The sequence below is a fragment of the Lycorma delicatula genome, chromosome 4, assembly GCF_047948215.1.
Source record: "Lycorma delicatula isolate Av1 chromosome 4, ASM4794821v1, whole genome shotgun sequence".
Taxonomy (NCBI): domain Eukaryota; kingdom Metazoa; phylum Arthropoda; class Insecta; order Hemiptera; family Fulgoridae; genus Lycorma; species Lycorma delicatula.
In genome coordinates, this window is record NC_134458.1 from 159,732,508 (window position 1) to 159,745,273 (window position 12,766).

Here is a 12,766-nt window from a genome sequence, read left to right on the forward strand (position 1 = left end):
CAGTGTATTATGTTATTACTAGTTTAAGAGGCTTATTACTGTTGTTTTATTTGTTGTAAAAGTTTATTACTGCTCATGTTTATTTTACTATTATGCTATAATAATAAAATATATTGCTAATATTATGCCAATAATATGTATCAGCATCATCATCATCATGATTCATTCATATTATCAGTTAATTCAAGAGAAGAGTGTGCACAATCAGGTTTCACTTTTCTCCATCTTGCTATATCTTTTTATAAAAAACATTGCCCTTATATGATATGCTCTTGATAACATTTTTTAAATCTCTAAATGCCCTTGTTTGCATTTTCTATACTGGTGTTTCTGTTTTACTATGAGGCATATAAAAATTTATTAATCATAACACACTTGCAATTATCACCAATTTTTAGAACAATTTATCACCAATGAACAAATTATTATGGCCAATGAAATATTATTATGGCTAATTATTATTATTATGAATAAATTATTATTTTTTCGAAGCATTTTTCATATCTAGGAACAAGCTTTTCTTATCCTGTGCATAAATGTTTGCTTCCTGATGTATTTTGATGCCTTGCTCTCCTTAAAACATTGAAGACGAAGCCAAGATCTTTGTTTTGTTAATACAAAGATATTTTCAAGATAATACAGTCTATAAGTCTATTGGAGCCAATTCAGCTTATTTCTTATATATTCTTTTTACTCTTGTTATACCTTATCCCAAAAAATTAATATGATCAATTTTTTTTTCAAAGGAAGTTACAAAAGTCACTAAATTTGAATTACAACAGGAGGAGTTATAAAGAAGTTCGAGTCAGAATTATTTTTCTGACTAATTTGTACAGCATTATGTAACCATTTGTTATGAGTGGGAAAAATTCCATTTCAGTGGTCCTAAATGGTATACCATGATTTTGAAAGCATTTCACAATACAGTTCCATAGTGATTGTTGTGTTTGCCTCCATAAAAATATATCAAAGTAAAAATTTTAGTTTCAGATGTAAAATGGTAAGAAAACAGTGTCTGTGATCTTTCTTGCTGACTGGGTTTGGCTGAATTGTTTCTGTTTGGATTTGAGTGATACAGCTGTGTGGATTTTTTGACACTTACAATGTGTTTTAATTTCATCACTGGTTACGATGTGGGGAAAATATTTGCCAGTCCTTTTCTCTTTTTTTTTGGATCTTACAAAGATTTTACTGATTTGATGTTCACTTTTGCACTTTTAATTTTTTCTCTCAGCTTTTTACCCTCAACATATGTCTTGCATAACCAGTTTCAGTTGCCTTGTTTCATATCTTTTACCCTTTACACTTTTTTGTAGAGCCTAATTGATTAATCTTGGGCATCTTAACAAACTAGCCACACAATTGTTGTTTGAAGATTTTGTCAAAGTTCTCTGTCACTTCATCTTAAAAGCCTATAGTTGCCTAGTTTTTCAATGACACTTTTTATACAGCATTCTGTGGAATGACTAACAATTTCACAGCAGGAACACTAATTGTGAAATATTAGTTTTATCATCAGACTTTGGATTCACTGTTTTAGCAAAGTAAGTCAGCCTGCACTATGTCTCTTCCAATGATTTTTTTTTAATGATTATTTTTATAATTTGTTATACTGCCTTGCTTTTGGAACTTCCTTATTTTTTCTTCATACATAAATGTATGCCCATAAATTTCATATAGTTCATGGTGAGTTTAGGCTCTTAAGAACTTTTTCATTGAGATATTGAATCACAGACTTACCATCAAAACTATTGGAATGTTTATTTTTGTTTCCATTATTATTCATCATCTCAAGAATGCAAAAAAAAAACATTGTTGATTTTTATGGGGTTGTTCTGCAAACAGTAGAAGTTTTACACATATGCAATCTGATTTATTATTGTTTTTACCCTTTTATTTGTAAGTAGTGTTGACTTTCGAGAAAACCTTACTCTCCAGTTAAAGTCTTTTCCCTACTCTTTCTGATCATTTTTTTTGGATGCTTAAACAATCTTGAGCTGTTTCACCATATCCTTTCTATCTTTTCCTCATCTGTTTATTTTTTCTTTACCCTATTCCTTCTCTTTTGTTACCAGTGTTTCTTCAAAGAATAATACATTTATAAAATAGATGCTCAGAATTTCTTTACATTTGGTACTTTTATTATCTATATTAAAATACTGTTAACATTCTTATAAATGTTTATGATCAATTATTTATTTTTACTTTTTACACACGAGTAGATAATATGGTATATCAGTATAATAGTAATAATTAATGATGGAAACCATTTTTAGTAATATGTTTCTTAACTAGTTAAAAAGAAATATGATTTGCAATTACTGATATTCATTCCTTCTCCCTTTACTTACTTTTGAATTTAATTACTCACATCATAATTTTTTGGCCTCTAACTATAATTATGGTAGCCTTTATTTTTATTATAATTCACAACTTAGAGGAAATCTAATTTTTATTAGTTGCAAGAGATCTTATGTCAAATTTTACTGTTTTTTTAATCTGTTACAATTGAAATTATTTGTGCTTTGTTACTTTTATCTGTTTAATTAATTTGACAGCTGTTTCTAACCTTTTAATAATAATTATCTGACTTTTTGGATAACTTCTGTGAATTAAATCTATAAAATATTTCACCTAGTATATATATCTGAATTTATTTTCTGTTTTGTTTAAAAATTATAATTAATTATTTTAACCCCTCTCCACCTGATCGATGTAGAATTGAAAAGCTGCTAATATCTTTTTAATGTGCTATATTATTATGAAAACATTTTTTTTTTTACATTTTCATGGCATTTATTTTGTTTATTGTTGAATGTATTATAGATGCTTGGCATCTTTATGTATAAAAAATTAAATTATTGTATTATAAAAATTTGTCATGTGTATTGTTATATATTATTATTATTAATTTTTTTTTTGTATTATTATTGACTGATGTTGCTATATTGTCATTGTTATGAGCATATTTTCTTTGCTGGTGAACTTTTTTGTACTGTTCTCAATAAATACAGTCAAATTTTTACTACAACTATTGAAAATCATCACCTTTATTTTTCTTTCTACTTAAAAAAATTTTGCGGAAAGGAGGAGACATTTTTTTTGTAAGATTATGCAATAAGTGTGGGGAAGGGAACATGCCTGATTATGCATTAGGATATAGTTGTTTGCATTGAACTTATGATAGGTTCTCTTTTTTTCTATGTGGTGTACATACCTTTAATACTCTATTGGAAATTGTAACTAATAAAAAAAATTTGCTAATAAAAAAAAAAATATGTATGTTTTTTAAAATAGTCTAAAAATCTTTAAACAGTTTCTACAATTAGTTTTTAATCTCATTAAAGTAAACATTTTTTCTTGTATTAAGAAATTGTAATATATTATTTAATAGAATTTTTAACTATTTATGTTTCTTTAATTTCTTTATCATACTCTTACTTTACAAAGTTAGTTTTATTCAGCTTATCGAATATTTTATATCTGAATAAAAATTTATGGACTCATTGTGGTATATTAGCTGTATGACCAAGCTAGCTGGGTAGAGAAGTTGTCTTCTCTCATGCTCTCTGATTTGCCTCATGAGTAGCGGGTATTCCAGAAGTTGTCCCCATTACTGCTTGAAGATATTTAATTTTTAAACCCTACCAATTTATATACCATATTCTGTTCTGTCCTAAAGGGTTACTAATTCATTATTAATTATTATTATTTTTAAATATGATGAAAATGTTTAGAAACCTTTGAAAATCAGTATAAAAAAATAAAGAAAAAAATAAAAATTTAGAATAAAAAGAAATAAAATTTAATCATACATGATTAAACATTGAGAAAGTAGTAAAATGTTTAATAAAACAGTTTGATTTTCCATAATAATTAGGATTTGATTTCTATTTACATGAGCAAATAACTATAGGCTCTACGGAAACTGTAAATATATTTAAAAATAAATTATACTAATTTGATTTTCTTAATGTGAACTATGTATGTACTTGATTCAAGAGTTAGTATGACATTTATAATAATAAAGCTGAACAGTTTGTAATTCTTAGATATCTCAGCTGTCACTTAATTCTCCAGGGAGATGAGATTATTTGTTTATGAACCTAGTATTTTTTTCGGGGCTCTAATTACAACTTCACACTTTTTTGATTTTCTAATGCTCCTCTGTAAGATATTTCAGATGTTACAGAATGATCAGGTTGTAGAACATGAGGTTTACATATGAACCAATTTATTCTAGATCATGCCATCCTCCCCCACAGTTTCAAAGATTCCAGTGGAAGGTATTTGATTGGAATTAAAAATACACGTATAATTTTTTTTTATCATAAAAATTAATTTTTTTATGTATGAAAACTTATTAACATATGTGATAGTAATATCTGCACGTGTTCATAGTTGATTAGCTATTAAATTACAACATGCTATTGGAATTCATACAGAAAAACCCTATGATTGACATCTTGATTTAGAGTTTATGATCCATCATACTTCACTGTTGATCAGTGGGAAATATGTATTAAATATAATTTTAATCATCAATATTTTAAATTCTTATTTTATTTTACATCCATTTAATTCTGTAAATTACCTAAAACATTGCAATATTAAAGAATTATAAAATTTAGGGGGATATAGTTTACACTTTCCTTTGATCTACCTCATTTTAGTTATGCTGTAGGTTAGAAAAATGTAAATATTTACATGTAGATTTATTTGGCTTTTGTGGCAGAATCTTTTGTATTTTAGAACGTGATGAGGGTTAGCATTGTTTCACATTCTACATAATTCATAATCATCAAGTAACTAGGGAGAGAGTAGTAGTAATTGTATCAAGCTGTAATTTCCCAAGTCAATAAATAAGTAAATAGATCATTTATACATCTGCAGCTTTAGATTTTCTATTTATAAAAAAATTATTCTTCTATTGCAAATATATGTATAAAAATACATATATTTATCTATGCTCATATCATCTCCATTTTCTCAGTTGGATTAGTTGGAACCATTATTTCTTTACCTTATTTCATTGGTTTATTTATCTGGATTAAGAGTAAATTTTCTTTTTTTAAATATACAAAAGTATTGGTTTTACTTTGATGGAAATTTGACAGTAAAATGTATTTTAATATAAGTATTTGACTGTATTTAATTTGATTTTGTGTTACGTTAAGCAATCTCTATTTGGTGTCTTTTGGGTTTGCACATTTGAGCTGGCTTGCACTGTTGCTTCCTTTTTTTTCTTTCTAATGCAGATTTGCAACTGAAACTAAAGAAACTTGCTGATCGAGTCGCACTGCATGAAACAGAAAAACAGAAAATGCGTGAAGAATTTGGTCAGCAACGAGCAAAAATGAAAGAATTGTTTCTTCAAAAAGAAGGTATTTTTAATTAGGCTTTTATGTAAGTTTTATGATTTTCTTTTAATATTTTTATTTTTCTATTAGTTTTAATTACACTTTATTTAATTTCTTTTTGCCATAAATCAAATTTTACATGAAACCATGAAACTTAGTTTTATATTTTTTAAATATATTGTGTAACAAATAGTATGTTAAAGATTAATAAGAAACTAATTACAAAATAAACTCCCCACACTTTAGTCAACGTAGTTAACCCATCTTTCTTTTATTGCCTACTACTTAGTTATATCAACACTTCTTTTAAAAATTAAATAAATATTTTTATTTTGAAAGATGATCAAAGGAACATTTGATTTTTTATGGACTGTAGGGGCCTCAAAAATACTGATTATTATTTTTAAAGTTGTACATTTTTTTTCAAATTGGATACTAACTCTTCGATTAGGTAAAAAGTTTGTTGATTATTTGTTCAATTAATATTTTAAAGTCTTAGAATTTATACTCCAATGTATTTTATTAATTTAATTATTTTTATTTTGCATTAATCATAATAATAGTTTGAGACTTAATTTCTTTAATGAATTTCCAGGATTCAATTAATAATTATTTAAAATTATCTGCTTATAATAATTTTTTGTTTATTGATTTATTATATGAGTTTCAAATTAATGTAGTGTAATGCACATATATTTTAATGTATAAAGCTATTTTTTCATGCATAGTACTGTTATGAAACCCTATAAAATTACCTACGTTTAATATCCACCTTTTAACACCTTTGTTTAATGTTTTTCCAAATTTCAAAAAATTCTGGTGTATTGGGTAGAAATGGCAGTTTTGGTGTCTATTGCCCCCCATTTAGGTTTGGTAATCACCATGGATCCAGTGTTATTTGCATGATTGTGACAGATTATTTTAATTTATTTTATTTTTTTTTAAATCTTGCTGCCATTTTAGAGTTATGCACACATTACCTTCTTCCTGGTAGGAGTTGGATAAAACATTAGCTGCTGAACTATAATTGGGATGTAGCCGTTTTTGAGACAGTTAATCCATGGTGAATAAAGTGTTTAGTGGTAGAAAAAAATAGTTTGCATGTTAAGTTTTGGTTAAGGTATAAATTTTATTCTACAGTTGGTAGGTTTTTTACTAACCGATAGAGTTACAACATTTTTTTCAATCGTTTGCGTTGCATGTAAAACTATTATTATATGGTTTTGAACTTTTGGCAGGAGGAATATTAATAAGTACTATAAAAAGAACAATTTTTAATATGCTTTGTACTAAGTCTGACAAATAATATAACTGACATAACAATATTTAATATAAACAACTGAAAAACTGAAACAGAAAAAGATTGATTCAATTTTATTCTTACACATTTATCCTGTACTTTATTCAAAGTATATTCTTCAGCTGTTAAGATTTAGCAGCCACTAGAATGAATCTTGTCTGCTTTTTTTGAATAGCCATTGAAGACTCCATGCCTATTTTTCTGAAGGTGCTCTTTCAATGGTAACTTTAATTTTGGAAATAGAATATAATTCCAGAAATATAAAAACGTGGTGAATAGGATGGCTGATTAAATGCACACTTTTTTTTGTTTTGAGTAAAACCTTGGGGCAGCAACTGGTTGGTGTACCAGTGTACTATCATGAGGAAGGGACAAACTCTCTGGTATTGAATACTCAGAACCAAACTTGGTGTGACTCTTTCAGTACGCTCAAAAATTTCCAATTGTAGTGTACTTTTAGGGGAATCTGCTAGATTGCATTATTAACCTTTCTTTATGTTTAACAGTTCCTTTGAATGTGATTGGAATTCTAGTTATTGATTATTTTTAAAAATTAATGTTTTCTTTTGGTGATCCTTCTGATTTCCATTATCGGTTGATGTTTAGTTATAAAAGTATAGATTGTAGAAATACCAAGTTTCATTTTCTGCCAGATTTAAATATTTTTTATTTCTGCAATCAATGAAGGATAACTTTTATGAAATGCACGCAATGATGTTTTTTTTTTGTGTACATATTTGTTATATATAACATTAAAAAAAGATGCTTCAATATTTTTGTTTGTGGTACTTATCAGTTTAATATGCTCTACGTGAATTTATTTTTTTGTAAATTGGGTAAAGAAGGAACAGATTTGAAAAGGAATTAGTGTTTTTTTTTATAAACTTGCGTAAGAATTTGATGAGGTTTGAATGAAAAAAGAAAGAAGATAAAAATGCCAATTTTTTACAACAAGGTATTTAAATTTAGATAAATTAATGGTACAATTAACTTAAAAGCTGGATGTGTACTTAATTTTAAGTTAAAAGTATTACATTTTAGAATTATTGGAGTTCATTTTATTTTTACTTCAGATTGTTGGAGCTGATTTCAGTTAAATTATTATAATCACTCTGTGTTAGTTGCTTGTTCTGTATAAATGTTGTTTGTGTTAACATAATTTTTAGTGCATTTTATTATTACTTTTTTAATCAATAAGCTTATTTAATGAGTAATAGCCTGTGCACTGTATTAAGAGTAGCTTTTTTTACTTCTTCTTAATCACCTGTCTTTCTATTCCCTATAGATCTAAATATATTTTTCATGCATGCAAATAAATACTTGTACTTTTACAAGGAGATATTATTATTAATATTCATTCATTATTGATGTAAGATAAGAATGGCTGTTTCATGGTGGTGATTTAGTCATGTGTAGGCATAGTGCTTATTGTTACTGTTGTGACCATTTAGGTTGCCGTATCAGATATTTTTAGCTATTTATATTGTAATAGTTGACAGGGGATTATGTAAATTGTTTGAGCAGAATTTTTTGTAATGCATTTACACAGTATTTTTATATTTTGTTTTTTTTTTTTGTATTTTTAAATTGTGTGTTTCTTTAATTCATTTTAGTAATGTTTATTAATGCACTACTCAGATTTTTCTAGTTTTTCATGTCACTTGAAAAATTTTATGCACTTCCCTATTCTGTTTGATTTTGGAAATATTTTACTCTTGCATACTTATATGTTACAATTTTACCTATTTGCTCTATGTACTCTAATTTTTAACTTTATATGATGTTTTTACCTTCTACAATTTCTGTATGCATATAATAAATGCTGTAATCGTAACAGCTATAGGTAGCCTGATATGAATCACACAAGTTATTGCACTCTAAACCATTATAGTCATTCTCAAAAATAACAAACATCTCATACCAGGCTTACTAAGGAAAGTAAGAACTGAAGTGGTTTATCACACAGTTGAATATGCTGTTATGTATCAACCTTCCAAACCATTAAAATGCAGGTTATGTTCAGTTATACAGCTGACACCTTCCACTAAGTTCATCTCGGGGATTTGAAGTATAAAAAATGTCATTACCTGTAAAGAAATGAGTAAATAACAATCAGAAAGATTGGTAGAATGTGAAGCAACGTTTAAACTTATTACCATAGTCAAATTAAGTAACTCCTCAAATTAAGTATCTTAATATATGAGCTCCCAACCTGATCCTTTTTCTAGTAAAAATTTCCTTCATTAACTCTCCAAATTTATAATATTATTGATAACATCTAATTTCAAACATCTTTGTTCTGTAACTTTTAAGCTTTTCTATTATCTGTCTATATTTAATTGTCATAAAGTGCTAGAAGTATATGTTAAATACTATAACAGTAACAGTTGTAGGTGACCTGATATGAGTCACAAGTCTCTTCTGAAAATAACATGGGTACCTTTAAGAATAAAAAGCATTCCTTGTAAAGCTTACTTGGGAAAGTGTTGAGTGAGTGGTGTGTTGTTGCCTTCCTCGCAGAGCCAAATGTACGGTTGCCTATCAGCATTCTAAGCCAAGAAAATGCAGGTTATATTTGGTCACAAGTGACACCTTCATTTTGTTCATTGCAAGAATTGGTTGTATAGTGAAAATCATTACTGCCAGATAAAGAAACATTAGTTCCTGTTGTACGGGTGAGTCGTAAAGTAACAGATAGGGATAGCAACAGATTTTCTGAGATCTTTCTGTAGTGAAATAATACATTATACATGGTATACTGGGAAATGTTGGCCAAAGTTAAGGGACGGGTTCAGGATATCAAAATAAACCAAATATTTATGTTTGCAAATTCCCTATTTTGCTTCACTTTCCCTCTGCTATTTTGTGTTTTTTTTTCAGTTAAAATACATATTTTAATGCATTTCGATATATATCCAACAATATCTTTTACAAAATTAATAATTTGAAAGTTTTTTACCTCTGAAAATTCCAAAATGACGGCCATTTAAATTTTTTAATCATTAACAAGTAACTAATTTGCTAGCAGTTAAACTGCTAGCATATATCATTTCTGGAGCAGTAAAATGAGGCATTATGTGTTGATTTAACACTTTAGGTATATTTTGTCAGTGTTGTCTGATAAGTTGTAGAATAATAGACCATTAATAGTAACAGTTGCTCAGACGGTAATGCCTTTTGATTTTAGCTGCTTCTGCTCAAGAATATGAAGGTTTTCGATGTTGTAGTAATTAAATTTATGCCTACTTATTGTACTTTAAGGTAGAAAGTAGATTCAACTGAGAATACAAGTTCACGCCAGTCTGGATCAATCTCATGATGCTCAGTAATACGCGAACAAAACTTTTTCATCGTGGTCATTTTCCAAAAAATTATGAACCAGGTGGCTTTTAAAAAAATTTATTTCATTTCTTTTTGCTATTCTTTGGACAGTTGATTTTGGCACCCGAATATATCTAAAGAAATTTTTCTTGCTGAATTAGGTTTACTTGAATACCACAGTAATGAAGTACTCACCATTTCCTGTTTTCCTTCATCAGTAGTTCGGCTGCATTTTTGAAATATACTGCCAGTTTCCAACAACAACATTTCCACTTAGAAATTGACATTTTGGTTGGTGAATCAAGATCATGAAATTCAGCTCGGATATATCATACAGACTGCTAGGTAGTTAAATGCAATGGCCTATGCACAACATTTAACTTTTTGTCCAGTTGTAAATCGCATTTTAAAAATTATATGTTTATACACAAAAGTGAAGCAAGATTAATTATTAAAATGTTTTATTCAATTTGAAGTGCTGTTTAATAATACAACATCTGGTTTTAATAATTTTTACCAGCTATTTTGTAATGAATAAAAAATGTGGTTTATCTGAAATTTATGTTTTTATTTGAGTCACCATTTTGTTTCTATAAATCCTAGAAGGTTGAAATTTTCACAGAATATTTTTAGAACCTAGACTAAAATATCTGTAAAGTTTTAATAGAATTGGTGGGAAATGAGCGAGTGATACTAAATCAAAAGCATATACCTGTTTGTGGGACATATATATACACTTGCATTAATTAATATACATATATTATTATTATATATATATATAATTATAATATAATATATAATTTATATTTATATAACATTCATTAAAATATTTCACTCCATTCATAAGGTATACATTTTTATTGAAAGAAAGAAAAAAACACAAAATGTCAAATGTAGGGAAAATAAAAAAGTGTTCTAGGGCATTTATCCATGTGGACTTTTTTTTATTTATTTTAATGCACTAAATCACTCCCTTAAGTTTGGCCAACACTTTCCAAGACAATCTGTATACAGTGCTTCAGCTTAGAAGAGTAATAAAGTGCTGCATTTAAATATTTTTTAAGTATTTTATTAAACAATTTCGTCCTTATTGTACACGTGTTACGTGTGACTTCCTTAAAGCTCTACTTGCCCAAATTATTTATATTTTTCTTACTTTTTTATATCCTGTTTAATATCTATACCTAAATAAGAAAACTGTTCATTAGTTAACATTAATATTTACATATTCTACAGCTGCATTTACATATTCTTTTACATATTTTACAGCTGCATTAGTTGTCATTAACTTATGGAATATGTATAAATCAATCAATCAGGCTCAAACTATTATTTTCCTTTATGTACTTCTCCATACCTCTATTTTACTTTGATTTATTTTTAAGTTTAATTTATCGTGTAGTGAATTTTTAATGTGCTTTTTAGATTATGATGGAACAATATAATAAATAAATTTCAATATTTTTATTTTCTATCAATTTTTACTGATATATCAGATTTTTCCTGCAAACATTTTATTGCGTCGTCTATGTACGAGGATATCTCTTAAAGTAAAGACCGCTGGGAAATTTCTCTCCTTAAGGTTGCCGAACCTGTGTCGTTTATGGCCACGATAATAAAGTACGCACTGCGTTGTTTGTAACTTAGCGCGTTGTAGTATCTTTGACTACTTGTGAGTTATTACGTTATAAAATGAATAGGAAAATCGATGTTGCCGCCGACTGTGAAATATGTGGAGTCATACGTTTTTAAACCATCAAAACGTTTAGCCGGCTGAAATAAATAGGCAGTTGGTTGCTGTGGATGGTGGTAACGTAATGAATGAAAGAAACGTCCGAAAATGGTGTGAAAGGTTTAGAAATAACAGAATTATTGTGCATGATGAACGTTCGGGAGCGAACGTTCAAGAGCTGTTATGGGTCGCATTGTTCATGACCATTTAGGCTTCAGAAAGGTTGTGCACGCTGTGTGCCGCACGTCTTAACGGAACGTCACAAAAAACTCCGAATGGGATCTGCTTTGGAATTTTTGGTGCGATATACAGTAAAAGGTGATGAGTTCCATAATTCAATCGTTACCGGCGATAAAACATTGATTTCGTATTACACGGCAGTCAAGTGAATGGCGTCATCCTCAATCACCAACCGGACCTTCTAAGGTCAAGCTTCAGCCATTTGGACGTAAACTGATGTCCACAGTCTTTTGGGATCGGTTTGGCATACTGCTGATTGATTTCATGCCACGTGGATCGACTATAAATGCAGAAACTCTACTTAAGTTACGGCGCGCCATTCAAAATCGGTGACGTGGCTTTCCAACGGCGTCGTCCTGCTGCACGGTAATGCACGTCCACATGTTGCGGGTCCGACATGTGATTTACTGAGAGTACATTTGGATGAGAAATTTACGATCACCCTCCATATAGTCCGGACTTAGCTCCTTCTGATTACATTTGTTTGGAAAATTGAAAGAAGTTTTGATTGATAAGCTATTTGCGGGCGACGATAAACTTAAAAATCCTGTTAATCAGTGGCAGAAGAATACGACGAGGGTATATTGAATCTGGTGTATCGCTACGAGAAATGCCATAATGCATGTGCCGATTATATAGAGAAGTATTATAAGGTATGTAGTTTAAGAAAATTAAAAAATATTGCTAAAGTTTTCAAAAAATTTGATTTCCAGTTTTCTGTTTTATTCCCGCCTTGTTTTGACACATTTCTCTATTATTAATCTAATCACAGTAAATTAACCTAATTCATTTTCTAATCTTTTAATTTCACTA

At 28.6% G+C, this 12,766-nt stretch overlaps 1 protein-coding gene across 5 annotated transcripts in view; it reads left to right on the forward strand.

The window, feature by feature from the left end:
- The window catches only part of Rbpn-5 (Rab GTPase-binding effector protein rabaptin-5), an 86,441-nt gene that overhangs the window by 17,551 nt on the left and 56,124 nt on the right, over positions 1-12,766 (forward strand). For 4 of the 5 annotated variants that reach the window (XM_075364608.1, XM_075364610.1, XM_075364609.1 and 1 more), the window contains exon 2: positions 5,259-5,384. The exons of the other annotated variant lie outside the window; for it this stretch is intronic. In XM_075364608.1, the coding sequence (XP_075220723.1) occupies positions 5,259-5,384 (126 nt within the window). The remainder of the gene's footprint in view (positions 1-5,258; positions 5,385-12,766) is intronic. 5 annotated transcript variants of the gene reach the window in all.